At 46.5% G+C, this 26,566-nt stretch overlaps 2 protein-coding genes across 2 annotated transcripts; both read left to right on the top strand.

The window, feature by feature from the left end:
* The first annotated feature begins 1,917 nt into the window (after positions 1-1,917).
* Positions 1,918-5,017, top strand: LOC147331830 (uncharacterized). The gene is made up of 3 exons (XM_086290526.1): positions 1,918-3,563; positions 3,984-4,055; positions 4,637-5,017. The coding sequence occupies exons 1-3, from the start codon at positions 2,150-2,152 to the stop codon at positions 4,954-4,956; spliced, it is 1,806 nt and encodes a 601-aa protein (XP_086146652.1). The 5' UTR covers positions 1,918-2,149; the 3' UTR covers positions 4,957-5,017.
* Positions 5,018-7,629: 2,612 nt separating this feature from the next.
* ppl (periplakin) lies at positions 7,630-23,778 on the top strand. Its single transcript, XM_086288111.1, has 22 exons — positions 7,630-7,832; positions 10,822-10,921; positions 11,191-11,345; positions 11,526-11,646; positions 12,075-12,200; positions 12,296-12,337; positions 14,055-14,216; positions 14,294-14,401; positions 14,797-14,892; positions 14,969-15,091; positions 15,181-15,327; positions 15,410-15,561; positions 15,647-15,756; positions 16,769-16,932; positions 17,056-17,234; positions 17,343-17,481; positions 17,661-17,854; positions 18,105-18,255; positions 18,337-18,420; positions 18,512-18,628; positions 20,535-20,627; positions 20,703-23,778. The coding sequence occupies exons 1-22, from the start codon at positions 7,783-7,785 to the stop codon at positions 23,373-23,375; spliced, it is 5,286 nt and encodes a 1,761-aa protein (XP_086144237.1). The 5' UTR covers positions 7,630-7,782; the 3' UTR covers positions 23,376-23,778.
* Positions 23,779-26,566: the final 2,788 nt, after the last annotated feature.

Here is a 26,566-nt window from a genome sequence, read left to right as displayed (position 1 = left end):
CAGAAGGATGGAAACACCGACTGTGTTTGAACACTGTGCAATCCTTACAAAGCTTTAAACAGGAAAAGACTAAAGTGACAGTGTTAACACAGGCCAGGACTACATTCAGCTGATCTTCACAAGGCAGACTGTCCATAATCCCAGGTAAAATAATACTTGCTATTTCAGGTGAGTTACTGCAGGTTCTAGATCACATGTGTAAGTGAAAGCAAACGTCTTTTGCTCTCTGGGTGCAAACTGTAATGTACTAAAAAGGTGCATGTTACTGATGAGCTGATAAAGCTTTCCATCTGAGAACACCTTTGGTTCCTGGCCAGTGAAACTTGAATCAATGTAAAGGCTAAGGCCATGCTAATGTTCCTGTTACCACACAAAAGTTACAAACTTACACTACAACAGATGAGAACACGTTATCAAACCTCTGAGCTTTTACAGCCAAACTATGAAGGGAACGATACTTTGTTTCAAATAATCCTGCACAAACCATTACAGCTACTTTACTGGCTCTTTTGAACATGTAATGCAAAGCAGAACTATGCTAAAGACTAAGACAACATTGTACTGGTTCTTAATGATCACTTTTCTACTCTGAGCACTCAAAGCACTTTACACAACATGCCTCAATCACACAAGAGCTGTCATCTATAGTGCTTCCTATCTCACATTCACACACACTCATAGCACGATGGATGCATCAGGGAGAAACGTGGGTTAGCACCTTGCCCACGGATATTTGGCACGCAGACTGGAGCAGACAGGGATCGACCCACCAACTTTCCAATTAGTAGGTGACCTGCTCTTACACCTGAGCACACCTCCCACATTGTACTCCATTATTAAGGAGTATTATTATTATTAAGGGTCAAAACTGCTGCTTCAGCCTTTTCCAGGTTTTCAGTTATTTTAATCTTTCACTTAACTCCCAGAACTTTATTGTAGTGCAAATGAATATTAGCTTCAGCCACAGAGTGCATCTGGGGTGGTTGTGCCTCAGTGGGTTGTCTACTGACAGATAGATAAGTTGCTTAAGTGTAGAAAAAGCACTTGTATGTATGCGTGTGATTGGTACTTTGAGCGCTCAGTTAGGGTACAAACGTATCGTCCATGTACACAGTGGTAACACTCTGGGAACATCTAGCATCTGTCTTGTTGGGTTAGTTCAGTTTTCCAAAAAATGAGCCAAACGTACAGTCACGTAAAAAGAAAGTACAGGACATAATGACAACCCTTTATTCCTTAGTGGGCTTTACAATGACGCAACATCAAATGAACAACAGCACCTTAACAGCGACTTTTACTTTTAACCACTTTAAGGCAAAACGAGTGTGTGAAAAACTAAGGCTGTACAATGCTCGGAGAAAAGGCCAAAATCCAAAAGCTGCATGTCACAGTCTTAATGCCTAAAGGTTAAAGTTCATGACAGTATGATTAGAAAGATACCAAACAAGTACGGCTGTTTGGAAGGGCTTCCAGGAAAAAGCCTCTTCCCTCTGAAAGGTGGCAGCAGGATTGTCACAGGCTGGGTCTCTGACCCAGCGCTCTGAGTTCATGTTTGTATTTGTCTCATTTTGTTATGTGATTTAGTTTGTGTTATTTCCTATCTGCCTTTAGTTTAGGCAGTTATTGTTCCTGGGTTTTCTATGTTTTGGGGTTTTGTATTTATTCAGCACATATTAGGTCTGTTAAGTTGTGTTGTCATGTTTTAGTTTTAGTATTTCCTGTTTTATTCTGACAATGTCATGTGTTCTTTGTTTATTGTATTTAGCTTTCCTCTCCTGGTCCTGTCATTAGGTTTATGTCTGTCAGCTGTTTCCCCCATGTGTCTCCACCTCCCCTGATCACCTCATGTATGTATTTAAGCCCTTTGTTTTCTGCATGCCATTGTCAGGTCGTCTGCTCATCCATGTCTCATCCCCAGGTACCCATGTCAGTTCACTATGGTTAAGCGTTTTCATGTTTTGTTATTAGTTCACCCAGTTTAGGTTATTGTTTAGTTTTCACCGATGCCCGATTATTTTTACCCTCATTGCTAGCCTCAATAAACGGCTTGTTTTGTTTATCCACACTACGTTTTGGTCTGCGTTTGAGTCCTCCTCTGCAACACATACGGTCTGCCCCAGCCAGACCGTGACAGTACGACCTGACCACTATGGACTCAGCAGACCGCGAGCTTTACGAGCGTCGGGAGGCAGCCTTCGCCCAGCTGGAGGAGGAGCTCCGCTGGAAGCCGTGGCGTACCCCCGACTACGAGCGCATTTTCCACGGGACTCGGCTAGCTCTCGGAGGTCCCAAGAGCTGCCGAAAGTCCCCGCCTGTTGCGCTGCCTGCATCTAAGCCTCGCTCGCTTCAGGTGGGAGTCCTCCGTGTGGCTTCAGGCGCTCACGCTCCAGCCTCGGTGTCACCATTCTGTGCACCAGGGGCTCAGTCGCTCGCTCCGCCAGCTTCCTCTGTTCGCAGGAAGCGGCGCGCACGCCGCCATAAACCGGACATCGCTGAGCAGCTCACGGTGGTGAGTGAAAATGACTTTTATTCTCACGTCCCGTCTGACATTAACAACAATCGGCTCACTTCCGATCCATGGGGAATTTCCCTTATGGATGACGACGTGGACTGGGAGGATCCGTTTTGTTTTACTCCCTCTACGCAGGGAGGGATGAAAGACAATTCCCGCTCGCTTAAGTCTGCACATGCGGTTAAAGGAAAAACTGTTAACACTTCTACCAGGTCTACAACACTCAGTTCAGGTTTTGTTAAGTCTGGTTCAATCATCCCCAAGTCAGCTCACTCTAAGACCGTTAACCCAAGGACTGCTAATACTAAGACTGCTAAACATGAAGTGGACGGCGGATTCATTTTTGCTAGGTCTGTTTTTGTCGACCCAATACATATTAACCCTAAGCCTGCCGTTTCTAAGACTGTTTTTTCTGAGCCTGCTCCTTTGCCTGTTCGTGTTTCTGCTGCCAGGGCAGCTCGGGCCCAGCGTACCCCTGCACCCGTACCAGTTCCTCGGGTGAGGGAGTCTGAGGCCCAGCTGGTCCCTGCTCTGGTTTCCAGGCCAGCTGAGGCTCTGTCCGTTTCTGCACCCGTACCAGCTCCTCGGGTGGGAAGGGCAGTTGCCCAGCCGTTGCCGGTGCCTGTCCCGGCTTCCGGGGTGAGGGGGGCTGTGAACCAGTCCACCCCTGCACCCATGCCGGTCCCCAGGGTGAGGTCAGCCAGGATACAGCCCGTCTCCGCACCCGTACCTACTCCTCGGGTGGGAGTGGCTAGTGTCCAGCAGGTGCCTGCACCCGTTCCTGTTTCTACTGAAGGCTCAGGAGAATTCAGTCCGCAACCAACACCACCATCACTACTGCATGCTTTTCAGTCTATAGCTCAGTCATTAGCTCTGTTAGCAGCCCAGTCAATAGTTCATTTTCCTGTGTTTCCGTTAGCTCAGCCCTTAGCCCACTGTGCAGCTCAGCCAGCTCCCCATTGTTCAGCTCAGTCATTCGCTCCATCACCTGCTCAGCCTTCTGTCCAGCCGGTGGTCTCTACACCTGCTGGTCATGCTTCGTCTGCTGGAGGTTCAGGAGAATCCACCCAGCTTCATGCCTCGTTTGCTGGAGGTTCAGGTGAACCCAGCCAGCTTCATGCTTCGTTTGCTGGAGGTTCAGGAGAACCCAGCCAGCTTCATGCTTCGTCTGCTGGGGGTTCAGGAGAATCCAGCCAGCTTCATGCTTCGTTTGCTGGAGGTTCAGGAGAACCCAGCCAGCTTCATGCTTCGTCTGCTGGAGGTTCAGGAGAACCCGGCCAGCTTCATGTTTTGTCTGCTGGAGGTTCAGGAGAACCCAGCCAGCTTCAAGTTTCGTCTGCTGGGGGTTCGGGTGAACCCAGCCGGCTTCAAGTTTCGTCTGCTGGAGGGCCCAAGGAGCCCATCCAGCCTCATGCCTCGTCAGCTGGAGGGCCCGAGGAGCCCATCCAGCCTCATGCCTCGTCAGCTGGAGGGCCCGAGGAGCCCGTCCAGCCTCATGCCTCGTCAGCTGGAGGGCCCGAGGAGCCCGTCCAGCCTCATGCCTCGTCAGCTGGAGGGCCCGAGGAGCCCGTCCAGCCTCATGCCTCGTCAGCTGGAGGGCCCAGGAGAACCGCACCAGCCTCATGCCACGTCAGCTGGGGGTTCAGGAGAACCGCACCAGCCTCATGCCACGTCAGCTGGGGGTTCAGGAGAACCGCACCAGCCTCAAGCCACGTCAGCTGGGGGGCCCGAGGAGCCCGTCCAGCCACCTTCAGATTCTGCTTCTGTTTCGCCTGCTGCAGCTCCAGCCTGTGCTTCGCCTGCTGCAGCTCCAGCCTGTGCTTCGCCTGCTGCAGCTCCAGCCTGTGCTTCGCCTTCGCCTGGTGCGGCTTCATCAGAGCCTTCGTCTTCGCCTGGTGCGGCTTCGTCAGAGCCTTCGTCTTCGCCTGGTGCGGCTTCGTCAGAGCCTTCGTCAGAGCCTGGTGCGGCTTCGTCAGAGTCTTCATCTACGCCTGGTCCGGCTTCGGCCTCTGCTCCTGCTTCTGCCTCACCTGGTCCGGCCTCAGCTTCTGCCTCGCCTGGTTCGGCCTCATCCGAGTCTTCCTCGGCTTCTGCTTCTGCCTCGCCTGGTCCGGCCTCTGCTACGCCTGGTCCAGCCTCTGCTTCAGCGTCGCCTGGTCCTACGGCTGTTATGCCGCCGCCCAAGCCTCGCTCTGCACCTGGGAATCTTCGGCCACCTGCTGGACGTCACCGCCGTCGAGGTCGGCCACCTGAACTGTTTCTACGCCGTTGCCGTCCACACGGTCGGCCACCTGAACTGTTTCTACGCCGTTGCCGTCCGCACGGTCGGCCCCCTGAACGGTTTCCATGTCGCCACCATTGCCGTCCGCACGGACGGCCCCCGGAACTGTTCGACCATGGACTTCTGTGCCGTCGGCCTCCGGGCCGGCCCCCTGATCACATGAACTATGATTTTCTGGACCGTCACCCTCCGGGTCGGCCCCCTGAGGAGTCATGAACTGTTCCCTGTGCTCCTGTGATTTTGAGGGACATTTTGGTTTTTTTGGCCTTGTTTCTGGCCCTCCGTCCTGGACCCCCACCGCCCGCCCTTGGTGGGTTGTTTTTGGTTTTGTTTTTCGAGGTTTTGGGCGTCTGGAATCCGCCCTTGAGGGGGGGGGCTCTGTCACAGGCTGGGTCTCTGACCCAGCGCTCTGAGTTCATGTTTGTATTTGTCTCATTTTGTTATGTGATTTAGTTTGTGTTATTTCCTATCTGCCTTTAGTTTAGGCAGTTATTGTTCCTGGGTTTTCTATGTTTTGGGGTTTTGTATTTATTCATCACATATTAGGTCTGTTAAGTTGTGTTGTCATGTTTTAGTTTTAGTATTTCCTGTTTTATTCTGACAATGTCATGTGTTCTTTGTTTATTGTATTTAGCTTTCCTCTCCTGGTCCTGTCATTAGGTTTATGTCTGTCAGCTGTTTCCCCCATGTGTCTCCACCTCCCCTGATCACCTCATGTATGTATTTAAGCCCTTTGTTTTCTGCATGCCATTGTCAGGTCGTCTGCTCATCCATGTCTCATCCCCAGGTACCCATGTCAGTTCACTATGGTTAAGCTTTTTCATGTTTTGTTATTAGTTCACCCAGTTTAGGTTATTGTTTAGTTTTCACCGATGCCCGATTATTTTTACCCTCATTGCTAGCCTCAATAAACGGCTTGTTTTGTTTATCCACACTACGTTTTGGTCTGCGTTTGAGTCCTCCTCTGCAACACATACGGTCTGCCCCAGCCAGACCGTGACAAGGATTACCTTTGCTATGCACAAACCTGGACACCAAAGTGGAATTGTTAGTCTCTGATGCACAGAGAGAAACTCAGACTGCTTCACTGGTTGCCCATAGAAACCAGGATCAACTTTAAAATCTTAGTTCTCACGTTTGCATCCATAACCTTGGCCCTCTATCTCCGCTGTTTCCTGCTCTCTCAAGTCTTTCACTCATCTTGTTGTTCCTTCTGCTCGTCTCGTCACTGTGGGGCGCCGAGCTCTCACTCGCTCTGCTCCTCGGCTGGCGCTCGCTTCCTTCAGTCTTAAGAAATATAGATTCCCTTATTTAAGTCACAGCTCAAAACCTACTTGTTTAAACTGGCTTACTCGCTTTAATACAGATCGTACTCGCTGTCAAATCTTGTTTATTTGTTTTTTTCTTTTTAATTTGTTGTTTTTTGTATTTTAATGTATTAGAATCTATTTTAATCTACTGATTTATTGATGTCTTTTTCTCTTTGTAAGGTGACCTTGGGGTTTTTGAAAGGCACCCTCAAATAAAATGTATTATTATTATTACCTAACACCACCTGTCACCATGATGGAGGAGGTGCAGCCACAGGACCTGGGAAAGCAGTAACTGAGTGGACCATGAACTCCTCTGTATAACAAAGTATTCTGTCCCACAGCCAAAGCTCGGACCAACCTAGGTCACCAACAGGACGACGATCCTGAGCTCAACAGCAAACCGACTGAAAAAAGTCAGGGTTTGGCAGCAGTCCAGACGTCAAGCTGACTGCAGACAGCTGTCCATAAATAAACACCTACAAACCTCCAACAACTCACTGGAGGTTGTATTCAGGAAAAGGGAAAGGTGCACTTTTTTCTATAAAACTGGATGTCAAACAGAAAACAAACTAACAAATAAAGTGAGCTGAATCAAAAAGTCGAAAACTAAAGTGTGGATGTTGAAATGCCTTTACTCTGTATCTGAATTCCTGCAGTCACACTGTCACTGTCGCACACACAAACACAACACAGCAATCACACAGAGCACAGTGTCAAGTCTGACTGGTTCAGCCAGAGCTGTCCTAGCTGCCACACCCAGAGCCAGTCATGCACACAGGACAGGTTGTATTTTCAGATACATACTCTGCAGGAAAAGGCAGTGAACAGAGATCCAGCTGTCTGAAACTGGCTCTGATTCGCAGTGACCCCAATACTAAGGTCACTGAAACGACCTGTAGCAGCTGGGGCCAGTGATCAAACCTGCACATGCCACTTGGCCAGAGATCTGCAGAATATGAAGAAACACCTTCAACTTTGATGTTCCACAAAGTATTTCCAAATAGTTTTTGCTTTATAAAAGGGAACATTGTGCTGCTAACAGAGGTCACTCCCCTAACACCCAAGCGTGGCTGCTATGAGTCAAAGCTAAGATTTCCCAGCACTTTAAATAACTTGTGGGTGTGCCAGGCCTGCAGGTGTGCTGCTGATGTTTATATGAAAGAAAGAAATGAGAAACCTGACCAGGACACCCCGCTTTTACACAGGCCCGTGCTGCAGTGGCCATTCTGCAGCTGGCACTAAGCTTTGATACAGCAGCTGGTCTGCTGCATACCTGAGGCAGCCGTGCTGGTGTTACAGGTGCAGCACACAAACTGCTGATTACTCCCAACTGAAACTTTGAAACGGACGCGCCTCGTTTTACTGTAGAATTCATTCACTTTTTCAGTGGAACACACAACGTGTTTGCGTGGGTGTGAGAGGGGAAGGCTATGAAGGCGGGGCCTCGCTCTTTGGACCCTCCCACCCCTGGCTGCTGACAGGTAGAAGGTCAGGCTGGAAGCGCTGACTTCATTGGCTCTGGTACTCTGAGCTGGGACGGCACGCTCTGATAGTGAGAAGGGCGCGTGGACATATCTGACTTTGACACACAGCGACGCAGCGAGCGCGCGCAGCCGAGACTCACCTGTACTGCTGGGTCTGTTTCTGTGGAAAGCCGCTGACAGGTGACCTTCATCATGCTGAAGAAGAAGACCAAGTCCACCACGATAACGCAGCCGAAACAGGCGTAAGTAGGAGCTTGTTCCTCTGCGCTCGAGCCCTTCAGAGCGGCTCGCGAGCTTCATCTGTCCTAACTTGTAGTGATTTCTACACGATCAGCGGACTCACGCCACATCTCAGACAAAAGGATGGTTAAATGATCACACCGGGGTGAGCCCGGCTGTGCTGAAGCTCGGAGTTTATATGCGCGTATCGTATTACTTGTTTGTGCACACAGAGCGGTCTTAGCGCAGCGCAGCGCTGTGCGCTAAACCAGCAGCAGATGGAAAGAACGCGGAGCTGTCCGTCCAGGCGCTTTAACACAGGCTCGGATCATTGTGTCCTGATGGATCGCGGGATGTAAACGTTCTGGTGGTGTCTGTATGAGCTACAGTCAGACGGGCAGGGCCGAAACTCGGCGTTAGACTACATAGTTTGTGCATTAACTGGAGAGTGGGTGTGGCCGATAAGCCCTGGTTAGTTTGCGGTAACTGGTTCGATAAGTTTTCTGCTGCCCTCCTTAGAAACACAATGTGAGAGGAATTCCTTGCAGCCTCGCCCATAATGTCACTGCACCTGGGCCAGTCACTTCAGCTGTTGTACTGGCGTGGTCCAGGGTACATGCCGTGGTGAAAGTGAGAAAGTGAGCGTGTTAAATCATTACAGAGCGCTGGCTTAGAAACAGCACAGCCAAGCAGCAGGTATCGGTGAGAGATGTTTGTCCTGCTGCCACACCTGCGCCAACAGCAAAGGAGTCTTTGTTTTGGTGTTGTGGCGTCATGTTCGTGTGAAGCATGTGTTTACACCAGCACAGTGATTCGTCCGTCTTAGTGCATATCGTTCATTATAGTCACTCGTGCCCTGTGATAACCACCAACAGATTGCAATGGAATCTGAGTAATGCAGCTCCACCCCTCTTCATGCTGCTCTTCTTGTTCAGGTGTAGGTGTGCGTGTGTGAAGGATGAGCCAGGTTTTAAGCCAAAGCCCAGCAAACAGAGACGACTGTAAAGGCGAGGCGGCGGAGCTGGGGCTCAGACCACCGACCTTCCAGTTGGTTAACAACATGCTCAGCACATCTCAGTGTACACACAGAGAGGAAAGGGCTCGGGGTTTGCAGCGATGCTTTAGTGTTAGCAGCAGGCTTCCACACCCTGTGTGACCTAATGCTGGAGCGTTCTGGTTCTGATTTAACCAGCTCCCTGTGGAAACACGTGAGTTGTGTTTGTTGAGCGCCAGATCCTTTTCAGAACTAACACAGCCTCAGTGAGAACACTGCATTAAAGCCAGCGACCTCCCCAGGACCCAGAAACACACAAAACAAAGCAGAGCAGCTTAAACTGTTGGAGCATTGCAGATCAGCACAGCACTGCTTCTTGTTTGGTGATCTGACACTGTGCACTCTTTGGTGACCACAGCAGGGTGAGCTCACATCTGTTCTGGATTCACAATGAAAACAACGCTCCACTTTTACACAAGTTTTATGCAACAAGTGGTGCCAATCATGCAGGAGCACAGTACAGACAGTACAGGCGTTCATGTTCCTGTGTTCTCACGTATTTGGTGTTGTGATGTTTAGAAGACGAGTGTGTAAAGTTGTAGATGAGACGTCTTCTTCATGTTTGTCACTACAGTCAGAAATCCCCCTCAGTCTGTTGGGTGTTGTTTTGGATGAGCTTGCCCAGAACAGCTCGACAGTGCGCACCAGTTCAGACTTGTTTGTGTTAAAGTAAAAATCAGCTCAGGTTTGAAAGTACTGCATCGAGCATTATGTAACGTGTGCGTGTGTGTGTAACAAAAACTCGCTGGGCTAGTTTCCCCCATTTTAGGGAATATGTCAGCTACCTAATGGCAACTTATCCACTGAGATCGGAGATTCACAGCATTCACAGTCAGACTCATGAGCTCTGATGTTATCAATCAACACACTTTATTAATCCCTCAGGAAACGATGTGACTATAGTTGCTCCAAGACAACAGCAGTAACAGACTGGACTAAATTAAATAATACAACTTATTACAAAGTTACAAGTATGAGAAGTGGCTCTAATATATGAACAAACGGCTCAATTATAAGCATCCAGAGTATTGAAGAGATTAACTTTATACGACTGACGTTTTACTCTGAACTGTAAAACTTTCTTATTTTGGTGTTTTCACCGTAGACGATGTACAAACAGGTGTAACTATCGCACTGTGTGCTACAGTGATGGATGCCTCAGATGGAGGAGCTGTGCAGGGAGATGACCACAGGACTGATTTCCTGTGTTGTTCAGTGGTGGCTAACGTTTGCGCTGTACTGTAGTGAGTTGTGCTCATTTTCACCCAAATTGTCACTGGTCATTGATTGCTGTCTGACACCAGGTGTGATGGAAACATGCAGTGAGATGATGACTCGTTATCACTCTGTGTAATGAACAGCACAGGTACTGTACAGAGTACTCGCTGCTTTCCACTTAAATCCACAATTAAATCTATCGAGAAGGTCAGCTGGGTCCTGGATCACCTGTACGAGTAACACGATGTCAGTTTCTGTACAAACGTGTCGCTGTTGAAACTAACAGTGCACAGCAAAGAAGTCCAGTACATTTATCCTGCATTTGTTGCCCCATTCAGAACTCTGACACTGACTACATTTGAACTCTTTACATGCCTTGGCACTCTTTGCTACTCGTGATGGGTTCCCAGTTTGTCAGATCTGCTGGTTTAGTTTTAAACCACGTGCTCTGCACTTCTCTGATGCCTCGTTAAAGTACTAACCCTGGAGTAGTACTTTAGTGATGGGGCTTGCAGTGCTGAACACTGACTGATCAGTTCTCGGTGTTTTGTATTTCTGAAAGCGTCGAGCTGCTGTTCTGCGGCTCATAATCGAAGGGGTTGAGCTTGTTACGAAGCCGCTATTTTCAGCTTCTGCAATTATGATATATGTTCCATCGAGTGTTACAGAGTTGCTTCACAGGGATCCAGAAAAGCCTGTGTGTGACGTCATTAAGGATGTCTCTGTGTGTCGTCTCTCAGTGCTCCCAGCACAGAACTCGCCACACTGATCGAGAAGCTGCAGAAGAATGCTGACAAAGTGGAGAAGAATATCTACGATGTGGAGCAGAACCTCAACAAGGTAGAGTGCTGCAGCAACGCTCATGTCTCCAGTCAGTCCAATCAGCTTCATGTGTGCTGTCGGCTATAATTACATATGTATCAGCCTCTTTGAGAAATAGGCCACAGCTTATTTCAACATGGAGCATGTTAGCCGTCATATAAAAACCACCGCAGCCACACGTTAGTGCCCATCTGAGCTCAGAGCCACAGCACTGTCAGCTTCTGTCTATTCAGCTGAAAGGCTGGCAGTGTTTGGCTAACTCCACATGACTGACTCTTTCCTCACAGGATGTGAGCAAGATCAATGAGGGGAAGCAGCCCCTGTATCAAGAAGACACCAACAAGAGACTCCTCAATTCTCTGGAGCTGCTGAGTGGCCTGGATGAAGACGTCGTCAACGCCAGACGCCTTCAGCATCCGCAGGCTGAGATGATCGCACAGGAGTGAGTGAACGCTATTTCACGCTACGCAAACCACCTTAGTTGTGCCTGCTAGTGTATGATGCACACAAAAGCTTAATGTTAAGTCATGAATATTCACGAAGACCTGAGGAAGACCTGGTTACTGTTACCTGCTGGCTCTGTTACCTAAAATGTTGTGTTCGCGTTTCTGTGTGTATTCAGCATGAAGCAACTGCGTGACAGAGTGACGAAGCTGAAAGAGGAGCACGGCCACATCTACCACCTGGTCCGCACTGAGGGCAAGCCCAGCATCAACTGGGGCAACATGATGGATGAAAAGCTGGTAAACAAAAACCCAGCAAACATGAATTCAAGCCACAGTGTGCAGCACTCGCTGCTAGGTCCAGCACGGTGTTACAGAGGAACGCCTCGTTAGGTCTTTATGTCAGTGCAACAACTGAGAAACTTTCAGTTACTGAGGGAACACAAGCACGCCTTAGCTGTGTGTGCACATGGTGCTTACATGCAGCAGGTGGCTCGCACGCTGCAGATCACTGTCACTGTGGGTTAGCAGGAGTCCTGCTTAAACAATGGAGTCAGGTATTTGTTTGTACAGTGCACAGGTGAACACAATAAAAGCATTCCATGTCTGCATGGCAGAAATTTCACATCACATGTCTGCAGAGGGTGTTAGACATAGGTCGCTTTTTAGACGTTTCATTTCAGAAAAGTGGAATTCATTCATGATGCACACCATGTGTCTCTGCTCAGGACAACCTGCAAAACAAGGGCTTTGGCCAGGACCTGCCCTCTGTGGAGAACGAGGTGGAGGAACACAACATCTTCCACAGTGAGGTGGAGGCTCTGGCTCCTCACATCTCTGCCAGTGGAGACAAGGTGACATGATGTCAGAATCAAAGGTTTGCACAGTTGGACGTCCTGCGTCGGTTCCTCGCTGACCCTCTGTGTGTCTGCTCTGCTTTGTTCTGCAGGAATACGTCAGCAGCCTTCAGTCAAAGTACAACAAACTGCTGGTAAGTGTTCGTTTCTGTGTGTATGATATATGTGCGCTTTTGTGTAGTTTCACTGTGATCCATGGTGAGTGCGGTGTATGCACACAGCATCCAGCCGGCTGACAGTAGGGCTGGGTATCGTCACTGATTTCTAGAATCGATTCGATTCGGGAAGATTTTGCCTCAGGCAGTCAGAAATATTATAATTCTGATCACTTATCAGTACATATCTATATTTTTATATCTATAAAAAGAAACCTGACACTTGTGAGACTTTATCAGAGGTGTGAGCATCACAGCAGAGGCCTTTGTGTCAAAGTAACTGAGGATGAAACGCAGAACAACATGAAGGCATTTTTCCTGGTCTGTGTTTTTATAGCAGATGACCTTAAAAATATTGTGCAGTCAAAAACAAAGCGAAGCAGAGCAAAGTAACAGAGGTTTGATTGGAGACATCGCGAAGCATTTTGCAGTTTTGCATAATTTTAAAAAGTTTTAATTTGTTCAGTATTGAACAGCAGAAATGAGGCTTTCTTGTCGGAAGTAAGAAAAAACAACAACAACAAAAAGCAGCTGCCAACACCAGCAAAACAGCAAAGGTCAGAGTGAATTGGTAAATAAATGGTAAATGGCCTGTATTTATATAGCGCTTTACTAGTCCCTAAGGACCTCAAAGCGCTTTACATATCCAGTCATCCACACACACATTCACAAACTGGTGATGGCAGCTACATTGTAGCCACAGCCGCCCTGGGGCGCACTGACAGAGGCGAGGCTGCCAGACACTGGCGCCACCGGGCCCTCTGACCACCACCAGTAGGCAACGGGTGAAGTGTCTTGCCCAAGGACACAACGACCGAGACTGTCCGAGCCGGGGCTCGAACCGGCAACCTTCCGATTACAAGGCGAACTCCCAACTCTTGAGCCACGATCGCCCTCATGACGACGTTTATGTGAAGCGTAGTTTGGATCTTCGGTCAATATTGTTTGGAGAGAGATAAACTAACAGCTTCAGAATCAGCGCAAAAACGACGTAAACACAAAACGCCGATGCTTCAGAGTCAGCGAGCTGTCGGCTTTCAGCCCCGACGGCGTGTCCCTGTGCGTGCCGTCGGGTGAGAAAGTCACATCTCACTGATTCTGATGCGTCGGCGTTTTGTGTTTACGTCTTTGTGCAGAAGCCGTGTTCCTGCTCTCATTTACTGTTTTGTTGGTGGTTGTTGAAATTTGGTGAGGTTTAACCTGAGATTCTGGCATTTTGGGCAAAATTAATTTATATTAAAAAAATCGATTCAGGATTTTAATGACTCGATATCACGTTATCCAGACCAGAATCGATTTTACTCGATAAATCGATAATCAAAACCCAGCCCTAGCTGACAGTAGTGCTGCTGACACACCAGCCGGTTCTCCACTGAAGTGTTTTATCTTTAGCAAAAACATGAATTTGTTAAAAACTCAAGAACTTGATTTTACTACATGAAATCTTTTCAGCACCTAGTTTTTGAAAAGATTAATAACAAGTAAACTCTGACTGTAGCACAAGTTGTTATCATTCATACAGGCTGGAAAGGCCACTTACAAAATCAAGCTCATCAGATTCATGCTAATTATATTAAAACACAGAATCATATCGTTTGAATTCAAACGCAAACAAAACTTTCCTTGACTCGTCCAGGCGCTTGTAAAAACCTCAAATAAAGCTGTTGGTGACTAAGCTTCCTGTTCCTTCGGCTAGGCTAACTCCAGCGCTCGACAGCGCAACCTGATGAGCCTGCGAGACTACATGCAGCGCTGCACCAACGAGCTGTACTGGATGGACCAGCAGGCAGAGGAGAGGATCAAATACGACTGGAGTGACAACAACCTGGACTACCCTGCCCGGCAGAGGCAGTACGAGGTAGCTGTGGAATTCACACACGTGCACGGCGAGTGAAACAAGCTCAGCTCGCTCAGCAAATTTGTCTCAACCAACAGAATTTCATCAGTAAATGTCTGGAGTCCAAGGAGGGCACCATCACCAAGCTGAACGATGATGGAGAAAAGCTGATTGCCTCCAACCATCCAGGGAAGAATGTTATGGAGGTACCCACCATCCGCACACTTTGACTCTTTCATAGTGCGTTTCTGCCTGGGCCCTGGGTCCACGGGAGTCTGCGGTAGAGCAGGGTCATGTTTTAAAGACAGCGGGGCTTCAAGGCGCTTTTCAGTCCTCACACAGCAGACGGATGATGCGCTTCTCGTTTTGTCTAAAAACACTGTTTGTGGGTTGGACCCAGTTGGCATACGAGCAGCTCAGGCAACAAATGAGCTGCTTCCACTTGTTATCTCACAGTCTGTTATGGGCAACGTAAGACGTTCATCCTTCAGATGGATGTAAAAAGGGGGGAAGAAGCCATACTGGTGCTTCTTATTGTCTCATTATTAACTCTGTTGCCGCACATCTCTATAATGTTACGCATAAACCACGTTGTTGTCAGGCTCATATGGAAGCAGTCCACGCTGACTGGAAGGAACACCTGAACCTGCTCATCTGTGAGGAGAACCACCTCAAACACATGGATGAGTACCACAAGGTCAGTGTGACAGGTGACATGCACAGAGACGCATTTAAAGAGTGAAGCTCATCTGTACGTGTGTGTCTGCATGCAGTTCCACAAGGAGGCGCGCGACACTCAGGACCTGCTGAAGCGTCTGGACACGGAGATCAGCCAGAAGTACAACCCCGAGTTCAAAGACATGTATCAGATGGAGGGCCTGATCAGGGAGCTGGACGTGAGTTCTTTTATCTGCACATAGACCGTAGCTGATAGCATCACTGACTGCGTACGGTGACGACACGCTTGTGCGTTTCTTGTGTGCAGGATGAAGCCAAGGCCATCGAGAACTTTGACGAGCGGGTTAAGGCCCTTCAGAAGCGCAGCCTTCAGGTGTTGCCTCTGAAGTACCGCAGGGAAACACCCCAGAAGCTGATCCCTGTCGAGGCTCTGTGCGAATTTGACACCGATGACGTACGTACTGCGTCCTTCACACGTAATACTGAGACGATAGCGGCGTGATCCAGTGACGCGTTCTAACTGTTTCCCCGTGTAGGGTCAGATCGTGCGGGGGGAGAGGTACACTCTCCTGCGGCAAAATGGTTCCAAATGGGACGTGAAGGATGCGGCCGGACACAAGATCACTGCCCCGGGCATCTGCTTCATGTTCCCCCCCACCGACCCGGAGGCTGTGGCCATCGCCGACAAGTGAGTGTGTACAAAGGGCTTTCTAAACTCCTTCGGCCGATGAGGGCATCTACAGCTGTAACAGTATGTCGTGTGTGTGCTGCAGCCTGACCGGACAGCAGAAAGCTATCAAACAGAAGATGGCAGCCACCAAGGGAAGTCTGCAGAAACGCTTGGACGAGCTGAAGAAGACGAGCGGAACTGCAACCGCTACAGGTACGCATGACGCACAATAATATATTAGCACCACAATTAGCCAAGTTAGTTGGTTATGACAGACCAGCTGAATTCTAGTATAACCTTCCAGTGTGCTGGTGCCTCTGACTCACACTGTTTGCTGCCAGTACACTCAAATATATGCAACTGCTCTGCCTTCCCTCCAGGTGAAAGGCTGCCCTGGTTCTTAGAGTTAATGACGTTGCTCTGTTTGTCACAATAATCCTCACACTAGGAAACTCGCATAACCGCAACATGCTCTGTTTTTCTCATCTATTCAAGCAACTATGTTAGTGAAACCTTCACCAAAAATATGTTGAGTTTTTCTCAAATAATAAGATGACGTTGAGCCTTTGTTTCTTCATAATTAGGACATAGGATCATGAGGAACGTGCAAACAGACAGTTTGTAGAAATATTTGGTGTGAGCACCGCTGAGCACAGCCTGAACTCTCAGCTTTCTATCCAAGCATCTTCAGGAACACTTCTCCAGGCTTCCTCAAGCTGTTCTCTCTCCTCTCTACATACAATAATAATTTAATCACTGCACTAGAGCTGACTGATGTTTCAGTCCAGTTCTCTGCAAATTTGGATGATTTCTTGCTCAGAACACCAGGACAGAGTGGGGCAATCCAGATGTGGTTTACCGTCTGCTTTTGTGTTCGCCTTGTTTCTTCTATGACACATTTGTTTTTCTCACACACAGTAAATCTGAGCAGGCTACATACAAAAAGGACACACACAGAATAGACATGTTGCCTTCATGACACAGTGATATAAACTGTTGTTTCTGCCACTTCTTTTCCATCTGTTAGTCGAAACTTTGGGTTCTTGAGTTACTCAGAAGTAACTCAAAACTTCAAGTTGCTCATTAAGTTGAAATTTTGAGTTTCATAACCATGAAGCATGAAAAGAAGCTACTATAAATCTAAACGTGCTGCTGGCTGGAAGATTTCAGATCAAGTGTGCGTGTGATGAATATGTTTCCTGCCCTCTCACACTGCTGCATGTAGCCTCAGACAAACAGGAACAGCAGTGCCGCCAGCTGATGGCTGGTCTGGATAAGGTTGTCAGTGACCTGGACAAACAGGAGAAATCCATCTATGCTCGAGTGCGCCCTCCGCTGGAACAGAACAGGACACTGCAGGACAGTACTGACCGCCTGCAGGACATGAAAGTAAGAACGTCGGCTTTGTTCTTTGGTTTGATATTAAAGCTGCTTCTCTCTGCTCGGTTTAGCCCACCAAGCAAAGAGTGTGTTTTTGCACTGTGCAACTCACCAGTACACGTTTCTCTCCAGGACATTGCTGCTGCTGTCAGAAGGATTGAACCAGAGAAGTCTTCTAAAGTGCAGGAAGCACAGAGCTTCTTGGTCTCAAACCCAAATTGTGCCAGCACATCTCAACTTCACAGCAAGGTGGATGAGGCCAACAAGAAGTACACCAAGGTGGAGCAGCTTCTTCAGTGCTCTCAGGAGAAGTATGTGACCTGGTTATTGCTTTCAAAGTGCCATCAGTGCAGCAGCATGCCTCTGCTTTTTCTGTTTTCAGTGTGCTCAGTGACAGGCATTTTTGAACTTTGCTTTAGGCTGAAGAATTCCAACCAGCTGGAGTCATCTCTGCAAAATGGAAAAACCTTACTCTCCACCTACGAGAACAAGCTGGCCAGGGAGGAGGTTGCTCCTGCTGACGTCTCTTCAATGGAGAAAACCCAGCGGGAACTTGCAGTAAGATGGTCTTATATCAGAACAGAATTTATTCACTTTTATATGAACTGAACTGAAAATTGTTGTTACTGTTTCAGTTTATGTTCCTTCATGTCCAAACTGCCACACGTTCACAGACAGGTGACGTGACTGTTTACTGTAGGTTGTCTCATGCAGTTTGTCTTTTGCTGCCCTGGCAGGATATCGGAGCGGACCTGCGGTCACAGAGGACACTGGTCTCTGACACAGAGCAGAACCTGCGTCTGGCCAAGAGCAGCTGTGAGAACATGGCCAACAAGTTCCAAGAGCACTGCCCTGACATCGAGAGGCAGGAAGCTGATGTCCAGAAACTCAACAAGAGATACAACAACCTCAACCAGCAGACTGACTCGAGGTAAGTTGGGCAGGAAAGCACGTCAGTAATATGTAAAGCAAATACAGCGCAGGACGTCATCGACAGCCAGAAATGTCTAGCACAACATCACCTGCCCAAGGTGCATGGAGATAGCGTGAAGAAGCACTACAGAACAACTGTATTACCTGACCGACGCTCTGGCTTGTGACCATCAGGGTCCCTGAAGCACAGACGGTCATTTCATATGTAAAGACAATCTCTGATGATATGTTTTGGTTTGTTTGTGCAGGGCTCAAAGCTTGCAGAGAGCCAAGATGGCGTACAAAAACTACTGCAATGATTATGACAATTTGAACAGCTGGCTCTCTCGTGTTCCAAATTACGAGCCCCGTGACACTGATGACCCAAAACAAGTGGAAACGAAGCTGAGAAATCAGAGGGTATGAATGCTGAGCAATAACTCTGCATATTTCTCGTTACACATGAATGTTAGTGGCACTTAACTCTGCTCTTTTCTACAGAACCTGTTATCTGATATAGCGAGAAAGGAGTCTGATTTAAACAATGTCTCCAAAAATGCCCAGCTGTACCAGCAAGCTGTCAAAGTCAGTTTTTCTCCATTGATTTTTTTTCTTTATCATATGATCTTTTAGAAAAGTTAAAGGTTTGATGTTGGTTTACTGATTTACTCTTCAGGACTATGAGACTGAAGCTGAGAAGTTCAAATCTATCCTTGATCTTGAGGATGGACTTGTACCTCAGACATACAAGAGGAGCAGATTGGAATCACCTGCAGCAACAGTCAAGGCAGAGGTAAGGCACAGCATGCACGGTGAAGTGAAAATACACAGCACAGTTTAAACTTGTGTTGCTAACTGCTATGACCAACACAAGTCTTCTAGCTCAGAGCTCATTTTCAGCTGGGATACAAATTAAAACAATGAATAACCAAAAGCAAGAGAACCTGATATATCCTGAAAGAATCGTGACCTCAGAAATGTTCCAGTCTTTTATTGGATGCATTTCAAACTACAGTTTTCTCTGGTACTCTCAAACAAGCGCTGAGATTACCCTGATGACGCAGTTATCGGGTTGTTTAGACAAGCTGAGTTCGGACACAAACATGGTCAAAACAACAGTTAGTGGGGATAGGTTAACTGATTAATCCAAATTGTCCATCGGTGTGAATGCGGGACTGAATGGTTGTCTGCCTCTATGTGTTGGCCCTGCGACAGACTGGCGACCTGTCCAGGGTGTACCCCGCCTCTCGCCCAATGACAGCTGGGATAGGCTCCAGCAGCCCCCACGACCCTGAAAAGGATAGGTGGAAGCGAATGGATGGATGGCATCACAAAACAAGGAGCTGGTGATAGACTTGCAGTTGTGCAGCACCTGTGACGATGCTAAAGCAGCTTAAATAATGTGCCCTGTAATAAATTTGAATTGAATCCCAGCCTACAGCATGAGCTGAGCTGTAGGCCTGCATTAAGATCAGCTGATCTGCTGGCATTGTGTTATTAAATACTAGAAAACACAGATTTACCAATAACAAACACTACACAGTAGCCTGCACAATCCGAAATGTTCAGGATTAGAGAACGGTAAGATGGGTACGATTAACATCAAAGTGTTCCACTTACCTGGATTATATCCATCCATCTATTCTCCTCTGTTAGGGTCGTGGGAGGTTGGAGCCTGTCCCAGCTACCATAGGGCGAGAGGCAGGGTAGACCCTGGACAGGTCGCCGGTCTATCACAGGGCTAACACACAGAGACAGACAACCATTCGCACTCACATTCACACCTACGGGCAATTTAGAATTACCAATTAACCAAACCCCACTAACTGCATGTTTTTGGACTGTGGGAGCACCCTTATCTTTATAGGCTACTCTGTAGTGTCTGTAATTAGTAATGTTTTCTGGTAAAGGTTATTTAGGGCGGGGGGGCGGGGGGGGTGTATTTACAGTGGGAGCCAAGATGTTTTACACTGGGACTTGAATGCATTTTCCATTTGTGGATCTGGCAGCGTTCAACTTGTCTCAAAACCCCAAGTTGGCATGCGATGTGATCTGTGTACGCATAGCAAGGTTATCGAAAAGTAAAATCATCTGATTCAAGACGCTGTGCGTAAATGATCTGAATGTATTTGTTTGTATGTACGCATTTGTAAAATTGTTCGATGTTTGGTCAAACGTAGCACACTCATGCGAGTCCTCAAAAGGTTCACAAAATTATTGTACACATTTGCAACCCCTTTGAGGAACATTTCTCTCCGTGTAGACAGTATTGCCATTGCTGCTGTGACATCCATTGGTTTCCTCAAGATGAATTTTTTCACTATTGCCATCTTGGTTTAAAGAAAAAAAAAAAAAAAAAAGACAGATGTGATAAGGAGGGTCATGTCTGACTGAGAATCCATTTCCTCATTGACATGTCAATCACAAGCTGTACAGATAATCATCCATTCTGAAATGCGGTGTGGCCAATATTTACGCACAAATATAAATTGTTGAGGCACTTTGACACCGGCCAGAAGCAACATCAATATTTATACTGTCTATGGGCAAAAGGTATCTACAGGAAAAGAGATGCTTCTTGACACAAACAGACTCGTGCAAATTAACAACCACAATCCTCAGCTTAAGGGCATAAGCCAAAAACCCCTACAGAAGTTACTGTATATGATTTTCATTACATGTTATTTTATCGTTTGCAGGAAGCAGCTATTGAGGCAAAGTTTACTGAGGTGAATGCTGTAAATAAGCAAAGACTGCAGAATCTGGAGTTTGCCAACAGTCTTCTGAGCCAGGTAAACTATTTTACATATCATTGCTACATAAACATAAAAACTACAGTAATAATAATGATTATTTTCTTTCTATAGCAATCTGAGACTATCCAAGTTACAAATGTCAAGTCGGTCCAAGCCAATGCCCCTGGTGAAGAGCCGTGGAGAATAAGAAAACAGCTAGACGATGAGATCCATAGGCGGGAGCAACTAGAAAAAGAAATAGAGACCGTTCAGACTGACATTTATATGCTTGAAGGACAAAAGCCCCAGGATACAATTGTTAAGAAGGAGCTAATTAAAAAGGTTCCAGACCCCCAGCTGGATGAAGAAGTCTACAAAGTCCAGCAGAAGTTGTCAGAGGAGCGCCGCACTACCCATGTCCTGGAGAATGACCTTGAGGTACTAAAGTTGAAGCTGCGTGGCCTTGAGACAGAGGTCAAAGAAGGGGCACAGCAGTACACAGTGAAGGAGGTCTTGCGTATAGAAAGAGACCGTGGTCAGGAGGAGGCGGTCCGAAAGCTTCGGGAGGAGCTGGAAGAGCTAAAAAGGCAGAGGCTGATGAAAGACAACGAGCTCATTGAGATCCAAAAACATGTGACACTCCTGGCTGAGGAGAAGAACAAGGAACAGGAGGTAATCACTGAAGAGGAGGTGATCAAAGTCCAGAATGACCCCCAACTTGAAAGTGAGTACAGGGTGCTGCTTGACAGGAAAGAGAAGGAAATAGAAAGCAGAAGGCAGCTGGAGGATGAGTTGCAATTTCTTCAAGAAAAGCTTCGAAGACTGGAGAAGGAGAAATCAATGGCTGAGGAAAAGATTTCCATCAAGGAAGTGCTGAAAGTTGAGAAGGATACTGCCTTTGAGAGAGAGGTAGAAAACCTTAGGAGGCAGTTCGAAGATGAGAAGGCCAAAAGAAGATCATCACAGCGGGAAAAGACTGACCTCCAGAGGAAAATTGCAAGCCTGGAGGAGGAGAAGTCTAAGGTTGTGATTCAAGAGAAAGTACGAGAGATTGTCCGGCCCGATCCCAAGGCTGAGAATGAAGTGGCCAATCTCCGTCTTGAACTTGTAGAGCAACAGAGGCGGTATAAAGATGCAGAGCTCCAGTTGAGATCTCTGCAGGATGAGCTGACCATGCTCAAGAACAGAGGGCCTCAAGTGGAAGTTAAAGAGATCATCAAAGAAGTAATCAAATATAAGATAGATCCACAAACTGAAAGAGAGCTGGAGAGACTTCGCAATGAAATTGTAGATAAAAGCCACCAGACTGAGAAATCTGAGCTAGAAATCCGCCAGCTTCGAGATGAAATCGAAAGATGGAAGAATACCAAACCCCAAGTGCAGACCAAAGAGGTTGTCAATGAAGTGCTGCAGTACAGAGAAGATCCAAAGACTAAGGAAGAAATTGAAATGCTAAAGAGGAAGCTGGCTGATGAACAGCAGAAACGCCTGGACCTTGAGAGAGAACGGACAGAACAAGAAGAAAAAATTAGACTAAGAAAGATGGATTTGTCTCAGGTTCGTGAGAAGATTGTTCAGCAAGAAGTGGTCAAGATGGAAGAGGATCCTCTCCTTAAGTCAGAATGTCACAGCTTCTTACAGAACATCAACAATGAGCAAAAACAGAAGGAGAGCCTAAAAACAGAGCTCTACCAATTGCAGAGACAGAAGACTGACCTGGACATGCAGCTGGAAGAACTGGAGCGTGAGCGCAGGGCAAGGCGTGATGCAGAACTAGAGATCCAGCGGCTTCGGGTTAGACTTAATGAGCTAGAGATCCGTGACAAAGAAAATCGTGAAAAGGTGACAGTCAAACAAAAGGTGGTTCTGCAGCAGGATCCTCAACAGGAGAAGGAACACTCCATTCTCAAACTACAACTTGATGAAGAGCGTCACAAACGCACCCTCCTTGAGAAAGAGTTGAATGTCCTTATTCAGCAGCAGATCACCCTGGAAAAGGTAGATGTGAAGGAAAGGGTTGTCCGCACTGAGAAAGTCCAAGTTGAACGGGATCCAGAGGCAGAGATTGAGATTGAGAACCTAGAGAGAACTCTGGAAGAGGAGAAAAGGAGAAGGCGAGAACTTGACCAAGAACTATCCACCCTCAATTCCAGGCTCTCTGATATGGAGTTTTCTAACACCAAGTCTACCAAAGAATTGGACTACATCCGTGATGAAAGTAGCCGATTGCAGCAGGAAAACCAAAGGCTGCAAAATGAGATTCGCAAGCTTCGGTCAGAGATTGAGATCACAAGCAAAGAGACTCGGCTAATTACAGAGTCTGCGCCAAGAGAGGATTCAAAGAACTTGGAGTTGAGGCTTGATTCATTACAGAAGGAATTGGCAGAGCTGAGGGCTGTAACAAACCAGAAGGATGAGGAGATAGAGAAGCTTAAAAAGAACCTGGCAGCTGTGAGGATGAAGAGGGAACAGAGGGAAAGCCATCTCCGCAGGTCTATTGTCGTCATCGACCCAGATACAGGCAAGGAGATGCGACCAGAGGAAGCCTACAAACTAGGGCTGATCGACTGGAAGATGTTTGTCAACCTGCAGAGCCAGGAGTGTGACTGGGAAGAGATCTCAGTCAAAGGGCCGCAGGGAGAATCCTCTGTGCTTCATGACAGAAAGTCAGGAAAAAAGTTTTCCATCGATGATGCACTGCGCCTTGGACACATCACAAATCGCCAGCTTCAGCAGTACTTAAATAAAGAAATCTCCATCCAGGAGTTTGGTGCATTGGTATCGGGCAAGAACGGGGGGCTTTAAAAGATACGCTTTTGATTTTCATTCTAAAAAAATCTGTTTTGACTGGTCTTCCTAGCTTTTAATATATACTTATATTCTCACTTTAATATTGTGGTGACCCTCAGTTACTATGTGTTTTACCTACGAGTCCCAACTACACCATGTATTAATTTTCTTATGCATATCTGGCATGAATACATGGACTCATATTACCATCATCACAGCCAGCCACATAAATTTTTGATGCTGAAAAGTTCGATCTTTAATTTCTTTAACTTGGTGGCAGGGTTAAGAATGTATCTTTGAAATATTGTCACTAAAACTCACAAGAGTACTAAGTGTTTCATTTATTTATGGGCTTTAAACAGGGTTGTCGGCTGTGTGCTTTCAATAAAAAATTCAAACAAAATGTAATGTCTTGTGGGGTATTTTATTGTGGAAAACGTATGGAATTTATGGTATCAATATTCAATTTTATTTATGTATCACTGAATTACAACAATTGCCTCGAGGCAGTTTATATTGTAAAAAGTAAAGACCCTACAATAATACAGGAAAAACAAACAACAATCGGATGCTCCCCCACCCCCTATGAGCAAGCACTTTGGTGACAGTGGGAAGGAAAAACTCCCTTTTAACAGGAAGAAACCTCCAGCAGAACCAGGCTCAGGGAGGGGCGGGGCCATCTGCTGCATGCAATTGGAGAGGAGGGAGGAAGACAGAACAAAGACATGCTGTGGAAGCGACCCAGAGATTAATAATAACTAATAATTAAATGCAGAGAGGTGTATAAACATACGAGTTAATGGCATTACAGGAAGCTCCCAGCAGCCTACACCTATTACACTGTAAATATGGAAGGGAATTGTTACTAGTTAAGGTTAAAGGGATGGTTGCCTCAACAGAGCTCTAACTTTGTCAGCCTGTCTACAGTGCTGAAGAGAAACCTGGGGTTGTTCTTACTATGCAGGCTCCTTCTGCACCCTGCACAGTTATCCAAGGGGAGTGCAAAGAAGGAAGACAGTCCTGCGGCACTCATTACTGTGTCTAACAGGTTTGAGGTGCTAGGTCCAGAAGCCACAGGTCCCGAGGAAAGTCCCCGGTACCACCTCAGAGCCCATAAGATTTCACACATGACAGGTGACAGCTCTCATTACTGGTGACTCAAAAATGAGAAACGGTAAAACAAGCTCAGCATGTCAAAGATTCTTGGGCAAGATACGGAATTCAGAGTCACTCCTGATACGTTCATCGGAGTATGAATGTGTGAATGTTAGACAGAAAGATGTCCTTGAATGATGAATAAGACGTGTAAAGCAGGGGTGATTCTAGGATCAGAGGTTTGGGGGTGCTGAGCACCCAGAGCTGCTCAGCCAGGCAAGATCAACTTTACTCGTCACGATGAGACTTCTTCTTCCTTAAATGTCTCCAGTTGTCCCGAGTTCCCTCTGACTGTCTCCTTGGTGCATTTAAACCTGTTCCTCCCTGTCCTCGTCTCCATTATCAGTCATCATAATTTTACCATCTCTGTGCAAGTCTGCAAATTTCTTTATTAAATCATAAGATTCTTAAATTCATCAAGTCTCTCTGTGCCTGGGTCCTCGTCACAAAACATGACATCACTGCTTTGTACATTTTAACCCAATTTAATCCCACATTTGTGAAAGAAAAGCAAAATACTGCAACAGTCTGTAACAAAACCATCAAATCAGATAAAGGTTATTTAAATGCTGCAAAAGAAGAATGGATTGGAATAAAAAAAAAAAAACACATCCTAAACTTAATTACTTTACTGGGGGAAAATGATGAATGGGGATCATAGTGAGTATTAAGTAAACAGAGTGCATTTTTTGGACAGAGATTCACTTTTAAGGTGTGTGTGTGTAATACAATACAGATACATGAAAATAGACTCCAAAAATAGAGTCATTGAAATGTACAAATTATTGATAAAAAAAAATAAATTATAAAATTGGAGGCAACTTTGCCTATGGTACAATGTATGAAAGTATCTTTACTGCAGATACTACTATGGCTCTGCAGATTTATTCCTTTCATTTTAACCTGTGTCGCCTCACCTTGAAGTTGGAAAATACTTTTGGTGGTCAACTCTCTCAAGCAGTTTAACAGTTTCTGTTGTGCCTGTCACTGCTCCCTCTCTGTGTCCTTACCTGGTTCTTCCTGACCTTGCACTTTCTCCTCACGTTCCCCTCTTTCCTCGCTCCCTCTTTGGACTGATAATCATACACAAATAGATTGTATTCAATTAGATTAAAAAATTACATTAATATGAAAAAAATATTAAGATCAATAATAAAAAAAAGTCCTCTCTCAGTGTACTTTCAACCAAAAGGCAAATAACCAAACCACATGAACATCTAATAAAAGATATAAACATTGAAGCACTGATCCAACATTATCCTTTATTGACGGATCCTTTGTTCTTACACTTTTACCTGAATGTGGCTCCTGGGTTTAATCTTGGCACATATGACAAAATAAGCAGCTTCTCTCACTCCATTTCAAACAGGACAGTGGTAACAACAGCAGGCTACGGACAATTTTAAGTTTTAGATTTTAAACAGCCTGTATACATTTCAATGGGAGCAACAGGACAGTCAAATGTCGCTGATTTTACTACAGAGCAGGACGGATTGTAGAGTAGCAAACATCGTCGGGAAACACGTTTCAACACTGCAGGTTACCTGGTGTAATGTTTTTCAGCTAAAAAGAAACATGGCCTGACTCCTACCAACTATATAAAGAGTAACTGAAGGTTAAATGCAGCTAATATGTCCTGTTTTAAGCCAGGCACTCACACCTCCGCTCCGCTGCGTCTCAGCCACCATCGCTCTGGCAGAAAGAGCGCTAGAGCCAGAGCAGGGGAGAGCTGGAACAAACCATTTTGGGAGGGGGTGGGGGGGGGGGGTATGTATACTTTTGTTGTTAAAATATTACGTCTCAACCAAGTACTGTATGTTTTTTATATTTTTAGTAGTGTATCACACAAACAGCAAGTGTTGTCAAAAAAAGTAAGAAATCTTTGGGGGTGCTTTGATTCATTTTGCTGAAGCACCCCCAAAAATGGGCTAAAATCGCCCCTGGTGTAAAGTGTTTTGAGTGCCCACGTAACGTAGAAGCAGTTACTGTCACCGCACACCTGTGTAGAACAACTTGAATCCACCTGCAGTGCTCCTGCTCTCCCTCCACAC

This window comes from Aulonocara sp. 'chitande type north' Nkhata Bay, linkage group LG4 (genome assembly GCF_057382095.1).
Source record: "Aulonocara sp. 'chitande type north' Nkhata Bay isolate Kocher_YH1m ecotype deep benthic linkage group LG4, A_spYH_male_GT1.1, whole genome shotgun sequence".
Classification (NCBI taxonomy): Eukaryota; Metazoa; Chordata; class Actinopteri; order Cichliformes; family Cichlidae; genus Aulonocara; species Aulonocara sp. 'chitande type north' Nkhata Bay.
This window is presented reverse-complemented; position numbering and strand designations above follow the sequence as displayed.